Source organism: Penicillium cosmopolitanum (assembly GCF_028827165.1).
Source record: "Penicillium cosmopolitanum strain IBT 29677 chromosome Unknown utg000009l:1.0-9042332.0:1.0-9050551.0, whole genome shotgun sequence".
In the NCBI taxonomy this organism is placed as follows: domain Eukaryota; kingdom Fungi; phylum Ascomycota; class Eurotiomycetes; order Eurotiales; family Aspergillaceae; genus Penicillium; species Penicillium cosmopolitanum.
The window spans coordinates 2,162,724-2,177,301 of NW_026622679.1; the positions used below are offsets into that span (position 1 = coordinate 2,162,724).

General features: G+C 50.2%; 6 protein-coding genes across 6 annotated transcripts; 4 read left to right on the top strand and 2 right to left on the bottom strand.

The window, feature by feature from the left end:
• Positions 1-2,146: 2,146 nt before the first annotated feature.
• N7509_008904 (uncharacterized protein) lies at positions 2,147-2,503 on the bottom strand (the record flags this gene model as incomplete). The annotated part of the gene is made up of 1 exon (XM_056633541.1): positions 2,147-2,503. One exon carries the CDS (start codon positions 2,501-2,503, stop codon positions 2,147-2,149), a length of 357 nt encoding a protein of 118 aa, XP_056484161.1.
• Positions 2,504-3,914: 1,411 nt separating this feature from the next.
• Positions 3,915-5,399, top strand: N7509_008905 (RING finger domain protein; the record flags this gene model as incomplete). The annotated part of the gene is made up of 1 exon (XM_056633542.1): positions 3,915-5,399. One exon carries the CDS (start codon positions 3,915-3,917, stop codon positions 5,397-5,399), a length of 1,485 nt encoding a protein of 494 aa, XP_056484162.1.
• Positions 5,400-5,997: 598 nt separating this feature from the next.
• Positions 5,998-6,715, top strand: N7509_008906 (mitochondrial 54S ribosomal protein mL40; the record flags this gene model as incomplete). The annotated part of the gene is made up of 2 exons (XM_056633543.1): positions 5,998-6,226; positions 6,357-6,715. 2 exons carry the CDS (start codon positions 5,998-6,000, stop codon positions 6,713-6,715), a joined length of 588 nt encoding a protein of 195 aa, XP_056484163.1.
• Positions 6,716-7,433: 718 nt separating this feature from the next.
• rho2 (uncharacterized protein) lies at positions 7,434-8,446 on the bottom strand (the record flags this gene model as incomplete). Its single annotated transcript, XM_056633544.1, has 5 exons — positions 7,434-7,721; positions 7,784-7,975; positions 8,036-8,041; positions 8,109-8,187; positions 8,409-8,446. 5 exons carry the CDS (start codon positions 8,444-8,446, stop codon positions 7,434-7,436), a joined length of 603 nt encoding a protein of 200 aa, XP_056484164.1.
• A 947-nt stretch (positions 8,447-9,393) lies between these two features.
• Positions 9,394-9,684, top strand: N7509_008908 (uncharacterized protein; the record flags this gene model as incomplete). The annotated part of the gene is made up of 1 exon (XM_056633545.1): positions 9,394-9,684. One exon carries the CDS (start codon positions 9,394-9,396, stop codon positions 9,682-9,684), a length of 291 nt encoding a protein of 96 aa, XP_056484165.1.
• A 334-nt stretch (positions 9,685-10,018) lies between these two features.
• Positions 10,019-13,790, top strand: N7509_008909 (uncharacterized protein; the record flags this gene model as incomplete). The annotated part of the gene is made up of 5 exons (XM_056633546.1): positions 10,019-11,096; positions 11,163-11,410; positions 11,463-13,092; positions 13,147-13,245; positions 13,297-13,790. The coding sequence occupies 5 exons, from the start codon at positions 10,019-10,021 to the stop codon at positions 13,788-13,790; spliced, it is 3,549 nt and encodes a 1,182-aa protein (XP_056484166.1).
• Between the last annotated feature and the right edge of the window lie 788 nt (positions 13,791-14,578).

Below are 14,578 nucleotides of genomic sequence, written 5' to 3' on the forward strand. Positions count from 1 at the left end.
ATGGAGATAATTGCGAAGGAATCAAGTCCATCTTTATACATTTCCTTTCCACCCTCATCGCCCCTTTATCTTGATTCTATCTATAGAACCTCGTGTTCACGGTATGATGTCCTTTTTCGAGTCTCCATCGATTATCCTCGCATTGCCAGTTGGCTACTACCTCGTATCCCTTCCTGTATAAATCTACATCAACTACATTATCGATCTTCCTTCTCTGGATCCGTGGAGAAGGCAGGCCGTCAAATCTGACGCCGATTCCCTTGCAGGAAGCCTTGGCGACGCAGAAATGAGGTAAATACGAGCCTCCTTTGGGGTAGGAATGTGTGGGCGTCAGCATGGCGGTATCTCGTTCCTGGTCCTCGGTAGATCATACGGGAGAACGAAGCAGCTCTCTTCAGCTCTAGATCCTTGTCTACTGTTTCTGAATTGGTGGGCCACGGGGACTTCTTCTCCAGGCCTTTTGAGAATTTCAGATTACATTTTGGGAAGCTGTCGACCCTTCAGCTAGCTTTCCAAGGTTTGCGCAAGTCAGCCATGGCATTGCTTGGCCTCGGCACTCGTATTGCTCGCAGAGAAAGGGCCTGTATCAAAGATGCCAAACCAAGACGAATTCAAGTGGACGATCTTCGTATTCAATCTTAGGATGCTGCAGGCGATAGCGGGCACTAGCAAAATAAAGCTAGAAAGTTAAGAGACGTTGGGGCGCATTCGATGCCGACCCGTGGCGATCATGCCGTTGCCCTGCATCCGTGAGCCAACCAGGGTTGCAGGCACTACTCACTAATTTTAGACGGCCTTCAGAGGCATACTACATTCCCAAGTAGTTACTGGACAGCTCAGACGGCCCCCGTAGCTGCAACTCCGAAATGGCCTGCAAATCACGGGGCAGTTACTTTTGTGAACTTCGGTATGCATTTTAGGTACCTTGCTATTCCCAACGTTAACGCCTGTGAATCTTTACGAGATCGTAGAGCCTCAATTTCGGTTGATACGATATTTGTGGTGGCAATAAATTTAACGAATCTCTTGAAGCGCAGGTCGCTGTGTAGGCTTCGTGTGACAATGAAATCGAATTTGTCAAAGCTATACGAGCACATTCCTGGAGTCGCACTCGAATTTGCAGAACGTATGCACATGCGAGGAAGTGAAAACTGTGGGCGGATTTTTGGCTTTGCATGCAAGGCGAGAGAAATTATCGCCCAGGTGACTTGACAGGAGAAATCTGCCGGAACAAAAAGTCGGGGAACTCCATTATCCACCATGATGTTTCATTCAAGTTTTACCTATCGCTTCCGATGGCCAATAGCTCGTTTATTCTTTCTGTATCCGCCTCCCGTATTTTATTGGAACAATCCTCGGAGGTATACTACTGGCATAAATTTATTATCCTGGATGGAAATGTTTGGAAGCCCTGCAGGGCGGTTTTTTGTGGAGTCTTATTGCATGATTTGAATACGGTGAGGATGCCATTTCATCGCTAGAGGGTTATGACTGCCGGGTGAGAACAATTACAAAAATATTCGATTAAGGCTCACGGTGGCTTAAATAGCCTTAGGGCTAGTAGGCATGGTTCTTCAATAATAATTTGCCAAGTTGGTGGAGAAATACGTTGCTTTAATGGAATGGTGCCTAGAGTCTGGGGCTTATGGTAGACCCAAAAAAATGTCATTGACAATCTTCTAAGGTTGGTATGTGCCCACTCCGATGTTTTGCTGCTTTGGCTTGAATTGAGCCGTTTCATATTGCCTTTTGCTCATGTAAGCATAATTTGGGAATGTTTCATCCAACTGGCAAGATGGCCGAGCGGTCTAAGGCGCACGGTTCAGGTTTCACCTGATCCTCAGAGATCTTTATAGATTTCCGTGTCTCGAAAGGGGCGTGGGTTCGAATCCCACTCTTGTCATTTTTTGCCTCCAGGCCTTGTGTTTTTGCGAAGTTTGGGTAAGATCCTCTCTACTGGAGATAGAGTATATGATTCCTCCCGCTGTGTTATAATATTCTATTGTTGCCCTGATCATAAACTAAAAATACATGTCACAAACGCTCATGAAGTACAAGTACAGTACAGCGTACAACACCCATGGATATTCCAAGTTGAGTTGTTAACATTGAGTAGCCCAATCGGTCCATCCGAACCTTAGAGTGGCTATTTCTTCCATCCTTTTTCGACATTTCCCTCGTCCGCAATGTGATTGTAGGGCTTATCGTAGCGTTGGTCCATTTCCTTATTGTGCTTCTTCACATCCTCGGGCAGGTCCTCGCGAAGATGACCTTCATGGTCGGCAATAGGCGACTGTCGGCCATCCCGAAGCGTTGGTCGCGCATTATTGGAAGGGATCGGGTAGTTGGTTGAGGCATCATGTTTCGATTGCGTAGTCTGTTGAGTCTTGTTCTTGCCACTGGAATAGGCACGTCGGCCGTACGAGTTGAAGGTAGGTCGACCCAGAGGGATAAATGAGGCCGAGGAATGGAGTCTCGCGTGGAGTCGTGTCAGAGTTGTCATAGTGGGAGGTAGTAGTAGTATTATCAAATGTGGATTGATGAGAAGAGCAGACTACGGCCTCCTAGGAAGCGACCCGAAGATATACTTACGTTACGAAGATCATTCTTAGCGTCATTCCCAGAAGTAGCCGGTTTCTGGGGGCGGGGATCCTGGTAATCCATGAATGCCCAGTGAGAGGAGCTTCTTATCGCCTGCCCAGGTGTGATGTCATCTTGAGCCCCAACAATCGACGGGTGGAACTCGCCTTGAACGCGGCCGGTGTTTATTTAGAGTAATTGATTTACAGATCTATCACTTTCAAGTAATAGAAATATACTCGTATATAAAATGAATAACTCCATGCTCTACTCATAGGTAACCGACAATTCTACATTCATCCATAATTGTATGATATCTACTACTATTCCGTTATATTTGTTTCAAACCTTGGAAGGATGCTCCTATACAAATAAGAAACTTCAATGTCCAGTAAACTCCCGATATCTATTGTCATTCAATTCCTGTCGAGGGATTATAAAACCCAATGAAAATATAGATACTGCTACACTTTCTGAAGGTGACTTATAAAAGAAGGAGAATTACGCCTAACTGCTGACACTCCAGCGCTGGGTGTTCGAGCCACCCCACACCCGGGCGGTTTTAGAGGGTGCATTTCGACAGTATATGCAGAGCCTACTATTAGAACCCGAACAGTTTAAGATCATTTGACGAGGAAGAGTCCTGATTTTCAGGTAAAGGAAAGAAAGGTTTACGTTCCGTGATACGTCGTGCTGAAACCGCCGTAAATATGCCTTCAAAATATGTATTCATATACGAGAACGGGGGCTATTGAAAACGGAGACACCATTTTAGGAGCCCAGATCTTTAGATAGTAGTTTCTTCACCCCCGAAAGAGTATATCATAGCGGAGGGGGTCAACAAAAACAGCCGATATGGCCATTGCCAAGGGATCCACTAGGCCGATCCAGGAAATGTTGTTGAGAGCCTCCCACACCTGGGCTGAGCGAACAGCACAAAGGAGGATTCAGGCAATATTTGGAGATGGTAGCTGTCACAGTGCTTGTTAATCGTAGAATTTTTAAATGAAGAAAAAGTCGCGAATATCCTTAGTTGCTGCGTATATACCGATGGGTAACAATAGGTACCATGCGAAGGTCCAGCCGACCGACTTGGGGTGCCCGTGACGTGATCAGCACGTGATCCCGTAACGACCGCGGGCGACAGCCGATTGCAGCGGAGCTGCCTTCTTCCAGTCACTATGTCCCTTCCGCTTCTCTTTGATGGAGGTACTTGGAAGATGCTGAATCGGATTTTCTTCTGAGTGTGACATTTTCAACTCATCTCATCTCCCATATCCCTCTCACAATATCCTTCTCATATCTCTCAGTCGCATCGCTTATCCTTCTCCACTATGGCCTCCCTCCCCGGATTCTCCGCCGCTGGGAGGACGAGGGCGTCCGAAGGCACCACGACAACCAACACCGATTCAGATTACACCTTTGATTACACAGATACTCAGTCCCAACAGACGGACAATTCAGATACCGTATTTCTCAACAAAGACACCTCATCTTCAGAACTCGGGACGGATGTGACGGACAAAGGTGCCGGTCGATCAAACCCCGTGGACTCCAATCAAGAGGAACCCCGAAAATGTTGGATCTGCTACACCGATGAGACAGAAGATTCGCCTTTGAATACAGAATGGAGATCGCCCTGCCCATGTGCCCTTACAGCACATGAAGCATGTCTGCTCGACTGGCTCGCCGACATGGAGAACCCTCGTTCTCGGCGGCGAAATGGGAACGGAGCTAAGATGGTTTGCCCCCAGTGCAAGACAGACATTATTGTCACACGACCGCGCAGTTATATTGTCGACGTTCTGAGTCTGGTTGAGCGGGTGGCGGGGCGTCTGGTACTTCCAGGCATGGTCTTTACTGTCGCTGGCACTGTGTGGGCCGGTTGCTGCGCACATGGAGCATATTCGATGTATCTAGTCTTCGGCTCCGAGGAAGCTAAAACTCTCCTGGAGAACAGTGTGGACGGCCCCTGGAACCCTGGAATGAACCTTGGCCTACCTCTCATTCCGTTGGTATTGATCTTCTCGCGCACTCGTTATGCTGAAGGTCTTCTACCGGCGATCCCTGTTCTTTTCTTCGCAGCACACAACCCGGGTCAAGAGCCTGATTTCGACCTTTGGCCTCCAACCCCTGCTATGACCTTCGCGGCCCTTCCATACGTGAAGAGCTTCTACGGCGCGCTTTACGATCGTATTTTCGGTGGTCTGGAAAAGAAATGGATTGCAGAGGTTCAGCCTCGCGCAGCAGAGGAGACCATGGATGAAGTCCAACAACAGGATCAGGCGGAGGGACTGGGTCGATTTGGCGACAACGCCAACGGCCAAATACTCATGGAAATTGATCTTGAATTGCAGGTAGGAATGGGCAATGACGACGATCTGCTTGAAGCTCCAGCTCTTCCTGCCGCCGATAATCAAAATGGCGCTGACGAAGCCGCCCAGGATGGACAGGTGCAAGGCCAGAATGGACAGGACCTCGGCCTCGGACGACGACAAAACGATATCATCCATGAAACTAGCAGCCTCGCGGATGTTGTTCTTGGTGCTCTTGTATTCCCAGCTATTTCGGCATCGATGGGTGGTCTTCTGAAATACGTCTTGCCCAAGTCATGGACCACCCCTTCCTCCATTCTGGAGCGCAGCCGCCCAGGGCTTCTACAGACTCGCTGGGGACGTAGTGTCGTGGGAGGCTGTGTTTTTGTCATGCTGAAAGACGCACTTGTCCTTTACTGCCGGTGGAAGTTAGCACAGACACATCGACGACGCAAGGTTCTGAATTACGATCGGGCCAAGAAGCACGTCGCAGGGAAGCGGTAGAACCTGGAGAATTGGTTAGACTTCTCGGAATCCTTTGCTTGTTTCTTCAAGTCTTGCATTTAATTCATCGTTTGCATTCTTTGGCGTTATTAGGTGATTTGGCTTGGTTTCTGTTGGAAGCCACTTACACGCATGTCTTCGAGACACTTGATGCCCTTCACGAACCCCTCTCACAAAACATGATACCTTTGCACATTATTATCGACCCTCTTGTCTCCATTCCTTGATACATGGAATTCTATCGCCGCTGGGACCATTATGGAACCTTCCTGTATTTTTGGTAAGGAGCGCAGCATGTTTTACAAAGGGTTTCCAGAAGTAGATATCGAAAAAAATAGCTATGAAGCCATTTGAGCAGCAGCCAATCCAGTATTTTGATTCCCTTAGCCATAAGATACGCATGTCAGAAATCTGTAGCCCTAAGCCGATCGCTGATCACGACGATCGAAACATGACCTTGACATTTGGAAGGTTCTATGGATAAGCGCGCGGCTAAACCAGAGGCGGCAGGATTCTGCCGTCAGGGAATTCAATTATTCCTCCCCGTACTGCCAGCTCCCGCGTCTCCTACAACCAACATACACCATACATCACCACAATGCGGTCTCTATCACCGGCTCTCGCCTCCCTCGCGAATGTATTCCGCATCCCCATGTCGCTGAATCCGGTGCGCCCCACGGTCAGCCGGATGTGTCACGAGACCCTGGCGCGACGACCTTCACCACAACCTAGCCCGATTGCTGCGGCCGTGCAACAATCGGCCCCATTCTCGTCCACAAGTGCGCTGGCAAAGCGAAAGGGTGGAAACACCGTTGACAAGCGAATCAGTATGTTTGTACCATTGTTTGGGTTGGATGAATGGCTTCAATTATCCCTAAACATTCATCATGTCTCGGGCCCCGAGAACCTCATCAGCCGGCATTGTAAAACACAATGAAGTCTAACAATCCCACTTAGCTCTCATCCGCTACTTCCTCTATCACCCGCTCACCCCCCGCCCTCTCCGTTTCTCTCGCAATCGTTACCTGCGTCACTGGACGATCCACCGTGCCTGGCAACTGTTCCAGGCCAAGCAACGCCGCCAGCAAGAACTCGAATTGGAGCGCCAATATCAGGCCATGCAGTCTGCATGTGAGGAGTTGCGTACCTCTGCTGGCGACGGAGGCAGACTGTTCCGTAAATCGATGAACAAGAAGGGCATCTTCACTGATATGTTCCCTATCGAATACGGCCGTATGCAGACGGATTATCCCCGGCCGAAGGTTGGAACCATGATTGGAAGCGACCCGAGAAGAAATAGAGGACTGGAGGACTGAGCTGTTGTTGGACAATTGCTGATGATTGCTGATGGGGTAGCATCTATTACGGCAACAGTTTTGTATCATTTGGCGCTGTGTATAATATGCATTTCTCTTTTCCGCACCGAGAGCATTGAGCTGCATCTCTGGACGGCCACATTTATATTACTTCAAGTTATTTGCGTGATAAATTTAAGTTGATTTCAAGATCTACCCAGGATGAATTGACATATTTTGGCAAGAGTGAGAGTAAGACTGGATTATGAAGCCCGAGAGCCCAGGGTGATAAGCACAGTGCATTGAGAAAGGCACAGAAAGAGTCAGAGATACTACAGGGACTGAAGGGGGAAAAAGAAAAAAAGGGAGTGATCGGTGCGATACTCTTCGGGGATGGAGACAAGAGATGGATATCCGGAGTTGCACGTGCATGAGAATGCGGGAAAAAGGAATGACGGGAAGGAAAGACATGAAGAATGTACTCCGAGAGAATAGATACGGCCGGAGCAGCCAGCGAACAAAATGCTGACGCCACACTCGGCCCAAAAAAAACCAGACCAGAACAATCAAGAACCACCCAAACGCCAATAATGCATGATACAGCGAAGTACCCAATGGAGTGCTACAAGCTCATGGCTTGGACTGAAGCATGACCACCGGACAACTTCAAGTTGAGAGACAACCGAACGCTGGGTTGGAAAACATATTCGCAATGTGACACGTTCCCGTCGTCACGTCGTTATAGAACCACACAGCAGGAGCTTTTCCGCTTGTCGAAGGTCAGCAGCGCGGCTCGGGTGGCTGCTTCGAAAACATCATCAACACCTTCGCCCGTCAAGGACGAGCACTCGAGATATTTACGAGCACAGATCTGGGATCCCGTGTCGTTGCCTTCTTTGGCCGTCACGAACTTGAGTGACTTCTTGCGCATTTCTTCAATAGCAAGTGGATCTTCGCGGAGATCTTTCTTCAGACCGACCAGAATGATTGGCACGCCCGGACACCGCTCGTTGGCTTCTTCAATCCACTATGCCAGAGCTTAGTTAGTGGCTGCAACAAACCGGCACGTTTGGAGGCCTGGCGACGAACCTTATGTTTGACGTTCTCTAGAGAATCTGGCGAGTCTACAGAGAATCCAATGAGGAGGACGTGTGCTTTTGAGTATGCCAGAGGCCGCAATCGCTCATAATCTTCTTGTCCAGCTGTATCCCATAGAGCCAATTGCACCGAGCGGCCATCTACTCGGCAATCGGTCACGTAGTTTTCAAATACCGTGGGTACCTAAACATCAAACGTTAGAGGGTATTGGTGATTTCGGACTGGGCGATCAATTCAACTAACATAGTGCTATCAGGAGATCTGTCAGCTAACGAGTTTTTGTTTTGGTAGATAAATGGAAGCCGGTAGAACTCACAGTGGGAAAGTAACCGAGGGTGAAGACGCTCAGCAGACTGGTTTTTCCACATGCACCGTCGCCAATGATTACCAGTTTCCTATATGGGTGAATGTAGATTAGCCTTCCGTTCAGATCACATGCAAACAAATCTGTCACGAGTAAGAGAGTAATATCTCCCCTCATTCGCAATGGTATTTTATCGCTGATGGCAGGATCTCAAGGCCACGATAACTGCAGAAGGCTCGGGATTGCTCTGCTAGCATTGGGCATGGGGGCATGACGGGGCTGTAGGAAAGAAGTCATGGTGGCTGCACGTACCGCCGCATCACATTGTCGTCATTTTGTTGTTGGGCCATGATTATGGATATCTGGCGAATATTGTTGATGGGAAGCGGATGAGAAGAGTAGGTTGCCGTAAAGTGTCGAGGGAGCGATTATCGAGCTGATCACCCAAGTCGCGAACACGGAAGGTAGCAGGGGTTCTGGAGTTCAGCCCTGCACACACGGTTTTTCCCGCCCAATCGACGACAAGGGGCAGCAAAGAAGATGGTGGCCTTAATGCACCAAATCAGTTGGCCAGTGACGCAGGGTGCTGGGGGGGCAAAGGCGGTCGGGTCGGAGCTGAAGGTCGGGGGATGGTGGGATGGAGTCGATGTTGATGAATTGGCCGAGGGAATCCCGATCTACCGAAGTCGAGTCGGGAGTGATGAGAGAGAGAGAGATCCGACGGGAGGAGACGGGAAAGTCAAATGTACGAAAAGAGAGAGGAGTAAGGTGAGAAGGAGAGGGAGAGGGAGCGAGCGGGAGAGGAGAATGCGGCTAAGTAAGATGACAATAGGAGATCCGGAGATTTAAGGCACTCTCCACGGAGACAGGACGAAGGGTTAGAGGGGGGGAGAGTGGATTACGGGACTAATTGACACACTCGGCAGCTACTCCGTTTGATCGTCCAGCTGTTTTAGGGAAAAATTTCTGTCTGGATGGGAGTTATTTTTAATTTGAACCTTAGCGCTTGAGCGTGTCTCACAGCGCGGTGGAGCAAACAACCCGACAGTACAGTAACAGACCTGCACCGCCCCCACGATTTAGATCGGCAGAATATCGGAGGCGGTGAAAGACTATACAACAGATGTGCATACGAAGTACAATGTACACATACAATGAATGCATACCGTCATGTGATCTGATCTGATCTCAAATTGGTGAATTGTTGTCTAGTCAGACAGTACAATCAAAAGGGAAATTAGTTGATCATGCCTTGAGAAGTAAATTGCAGCGTTTTAAAAACATTATCTTTTATAAAATGGGAGACTCCTCCCAGATGCTGCCATTTCTGTATTTCCTGCATGTATTGCCTGGCCCATCAGGCATCAGCTCGCTTGCGGCGGCTATCCCGTTGCGGCGGCACGACAACCAGCCAGAGAGCCGGAAAGCCCATCGCTTCTTCCCATCATCCGCCTTACGATCGAACACCTTCTGCGACCCGCGTTTCCAGGGCTTCGATATCTCCCTGGCCCTGGCCCTGACCAACTGTACCTCTTCCTCCGCGGGTCTCCCTGCGCCCCGGCCTCGTCTCCGAGCGAACACGTCGTGACCCGCCGGGATTATCGCCTTTCGACCCCCTCCTCTGACGCTGACACCAAACCCCTCTTGTTTGCTGCTGCGCGCCACTCCCAACGGACCTGCCGAGGAGCCTTTCGGATTTTTGCTCGCCTAGCGGAGGTTCCCCCTTTGTTGAGTTGGTCCTTGCATTGGATTGACCGGAGCTTTGTTGGTAGGTTCTTTCGCTCTCTCCCGCTCTTCGCTTTGGTCGTTCATTCTAGTCACCCCACCCACCTTGATACGAACTCGTCTCTCTAACCGACGACTCTGCGCTAGTCATAAATAGTCATACTGCCGAGGCAGTCGCTCCAAGCTTCATATCCACCATGACGACGCATGTATCGGCCGCTCCGGCGCCATCGACCAACGGTGACGCGCGGGGACCCTTGAGCCATTCAGCAATCGATACCATGTCACCATCAGCCCCCGTTGTGAATCGCAAGAAGCAAAAGCGCCGACAGAAACAAGCCGCTCGCCTAGATGCTCACTCTCACGGAGATCCTACTGACGTCGCTGCGGCCGAAGATCGACATTCCGACGATGATATTGCGGACCACGATAGCGCGGACTTTGATCACCATGAACAAGATGATGTCTATAAGAATGGAGACTTTGGATCACACTCGCATCCTTCAATGTCGAATGGGCCAGATGATCATCACGAACATTTAACCGACCACAAATCCAAGAAAAAAAGGAACAAAAAAGGCCGCTCGGATTCGCACACTCTCGCTGATGGCAGCTCAACACCTCTCTCTACCCCGTCCGCTTCATTCTCTCACCCACCACCGCCGCACTCCCTCCCGTATTCCGCCACCCGTTTCCCCGCCAAGTCCGCCAAAGAGAGCAGTATCTGGAACCAGTCCTCTTTGGAGGAGCGCGAGAATATCCGGACTTTCTGGTTCGAGCTGGGCGAGGAAGAACGCCGCCAATTGGTGAAGGTGGAGAAAGATGCCGTGTTGAGGAAGATGAAAGAGCAACAAAAGCATTCTTGCAGCTGCACTGTCTGTGGCCGAAAACGCACCGCCATTGAGGAGGAGCTTGAGGTTTTGTATGATGCGTATTACGAAGAGCTCGAACAATATGCCAACAACAACCAAGGCTCCTTCGATGAAGGCGCCCCTATCATTCCCCCGCCTCGACTGTACCAACCACCCCTACGATCACCTGGCCAACATACTCGCACCCATGGCCAATTCCACCCATCACGGGGTAGAGTTCAAGAATTACCCGAAGACGACGACGATCTTGAGGATGATTATGATGAGGAAGAGGAGGATGAGGACGAGGAGGACGAGGAAGACGATGAAGAGCTTTACAGTGATGACGACGAATTTGAAGACGAGGAGACTCGTGCAGCACGTGCGGACTTTTTCGCCTTTGGGAATAGTTTGACGGTTAAAGGTGGGTGCACTTATACTCCTGTCTCTACTAAGGGCTAGCTGTTCTAACCATTTGAAAAATCCCCAGATGGCATTCTTACTGTGGCAGACGATCTTCTGAAAAACGATGGCAAACATTTTATTGACATGATGGAGCAATTGGCCGAGCGTCGAATGCAGCGTGAAGAAGATACCCAGTATAATATCGCCGCCGCCCACCAATCATTTCATGCTGGTCATAACCATGGCCCTCTCGACGACGAGGACTATGATGATGAGGAGGATGAAGACTATGACAGCCAAGAAGAAGAGGAAGAGTTCGATGAAGACGAGATGGTATGTATTTACCAAGCCTGTGTAAATTTGATCACGTTAACCAATTTTGTAGGATGCCATGACCGAGGAGCAGCGCATGCAAGAAGGGCGACGAATGTTCCAAATATTTGCCGCCCGCATGTTCGAGCAGCGAGTCATGACTGCATATCGAGAAAAAGTCGCCGAACAACGCCAGAAGCAGCTCATAGAGGAATTATTGGAAGAGGAGAACCGGAATGAGCAACGGAATGCTAAGAAAGCACGAGAAGCTCAGAAAAAGAAGGACAAGAAGCGCTTGCAGAAGCAAGCCAAGGAAGAAGAGAAGTCTCGCCGGGATGCCGAGAAAGCAGCCGAGGAGGCTGCAGCGAAAGCGGCACAGGAGAAGAAGCTGGAAGAGCAGCGACTGAAGCGTGAAGAGCAAAGGAAGAAGCGCGAAGCAGAACGCAAGGCCCAGGAGGAGGAGCGTGCCCGCAAAGAAGCCGAAAAGCAACGTCGCCTAAAGGAAGATCGAGACCGACAAGCTGAAACAGAGCGTAAGCAGCGTGAGCAGAAGGAGGAGAAAAAGAAGCGTGACGATGCGAAGCGCAGGGAGAGAGAGGAACGAGAATCCCGAGAGAAGAAGGCAAAGGAGGATCAAGAGAACAAGACTCGAGAAGATCAGGCCAGAAGGGACCGCGAGCTGGCCGCTAAAGCCGAACAGGAGTTTAGAGAGAGGGTTGGAAAGCCATTTGTCCAACCCAAAGCTGCATTACATGCTGGCTCTATTCCCCTGATACCGTCGTCTCTTCCGATCCAAGCTATCCCTGGACCTCTTCAGTCGCCGCATTACTCTGTGGCATCGCCTGCAGCTCCGAAAGCTTCGACTCCTGCCAGGCCGCGACAACCGTCTCAGCAAGGCTCACACACATCCTCGCCCCATTCGCAAACCACTTCCTCCGACTTTCCTTTCCAGCCCTCCATCTCACCACGCTCTTTGGCTCAGTCGTATTCTGGAGCCCCAGGCATTGGTGGGAGACCAGGCCATCAGCAGCATCCGCCTCTACACCATCCTCAACCTTCCGCACCTTTATCTCCGCTAGGTCGCATCAACCCACCTGGTTTTCCGGGACTGGGTGGCTTACCGTCAAACCCACCCGGTCTACCTGGAATGGGTGGTCGACCGATCCCGCCGGACTTGCAAATGTACTCTCCGAATTCTGGCATGATGAGCCATCGTGGGTTTAGCGGCCCGGGTGGAATTCCTGCACCGCCTGGAATCAATGGCGTCCGTCCCATACATCCTGGCCGCGGGTTCCCGCCTGACCTTGGACATGGTCTCCCATTCCCGGGACATCATGGGGCGCCTGGCGCATTTCCTATTCAGCAACCTGGCTTGGCCAAGTCTCATTCACGACAACAGTCTGGATCATTCGAGCGCTCTCCTTTAGATTCAGCCGGCCAGCCCTTCCCAATCTCACGACCAAGTCCGATCAAGCGTCCTCCAAGCACCGCGCAGGACCACCATGATGGTGGGCATGCATCTGCCCGGCGAGATGTGGATGATTTAAGTACGCAGCTCGGTAGCAGTGCACTTCTCGATGATACAGATGATCCGTACTCGTCAAAACTTTCCCAGTCGTTGCCTGGTGCTTCCGCGCCAGGACAGTTCCCTCCGCCATCGAGGGCCAGTTTCCAAGGATCTTCTTTGTTTGCAGAGCCTCTGGGTGAGTCTGTGTGTCAGCACATAATCCCGAAAAGTGAACTAACTTGGTTACTAGGAGCTAAACATGCGCCTTTTGCAACTGGTCCTGGTTGGGGTGCTCCTGCACCCTTTGGTTCCCCTTTCCCTGGTGTTTCTACCTGGGGAGTAGCGACTGGTGAGCATCACCCTTAAATCGCTACTAAACATGCCACTAACACTTATGTAGGAGGGAGTGGCTGGGCCCACAATCACAACGCCTTTGCTGCCGGCGGTCATCATCGCGTTCACACGACTCGGCCTGTTACAATCCGCCTTCTTGTGATTCAAGCATGCAAGCACCTCAATACGATCAACCCCCAACCGGGATCGGGTGGCTACCATGATGTGAAGGCGGTTCTCAATCAAGTTGGACAGCTGCGCCCATCTAGCGAGCCCGCGATTTCACTCGGTGAGATGCTCGACATCTGCGACACGGAAGGTAGCCCTCAGAATGGCGGTGGGTCATTCTCCATCAAAGAAGATAAGAATGGCCAGTACGTCAAGTTTGAGCCGGATACCAACAGTGCGATGGGTGGCCACCGGGGTAGCATTGTACCAGGTGATATCGGCAGCCCAATCCCTGGAAACAGCAACCCTGCTGCCTTTGGCGGACTTGGCGCGCCCTCTGTATTCAGACAGTACTCCTCTCCCCCGACTGGACTGTTTGGCGGGACTTCCTAATTTCGTCATGATCAGCGAACGGTCCTCGTTTTCATCATGAGCCTGACTTCGAGTTGCAACCTCGGTGACCTTTGTCTTCTTACGCACTTCTTTCCTCCATCTGGAAATGATCCCTGAAATGCCCCTTTACCCTTTTTCCTTTTTCTCTTGTCTCTTTTCCTTTTCCGAATTGAAGCGTCACGGATTAACGTCTCTCATCCACACGTCCTCAAATATTTGATATGTTTTCGCTGCTATGGGTTTCATCTGATCGGGTTTTCTTTTTTGAATGTGTCCAAGTTGGAATGACTTGGACTGGGGCATCCGGGCTTGCTATTGTGTATGGTATGATCTACTTTTTTACTGGCCTTTCTGCATTATGCAGCGATATCCGTGGGGATTGGGTCAATCTCCCTCTCCATCTTTGTCCTTGACTCAATTGCATGATCGAAGGTTTCTTCTTCGTTCCATATTCCCTGGTCACGTAAACATATCCCTGTAGATCGAACTTTGAATATCCAAGTCGCTGTTTTTTTACCTTCCGCCCGATCGCATCCATGGATAATGGTGACGCTGCGATGCAGTTGTTTAGTACAATAATACTATACTAGTACTGCTGATGAGCTAGCAGAAACACCCGGGAGGAAGGTCAATATTTGGATGGAATGCAAAAAATGGAAGTTACACTTCAAAATAAAGTTCGAGGGTATGGAATTATCGAGAGACGATGGTACAGTTGTATATACTCAAACGAAAAGAACAAAGCATCATGGCAGAGGCCGGCTTCCAGAAAGAAAATAGACGAGACT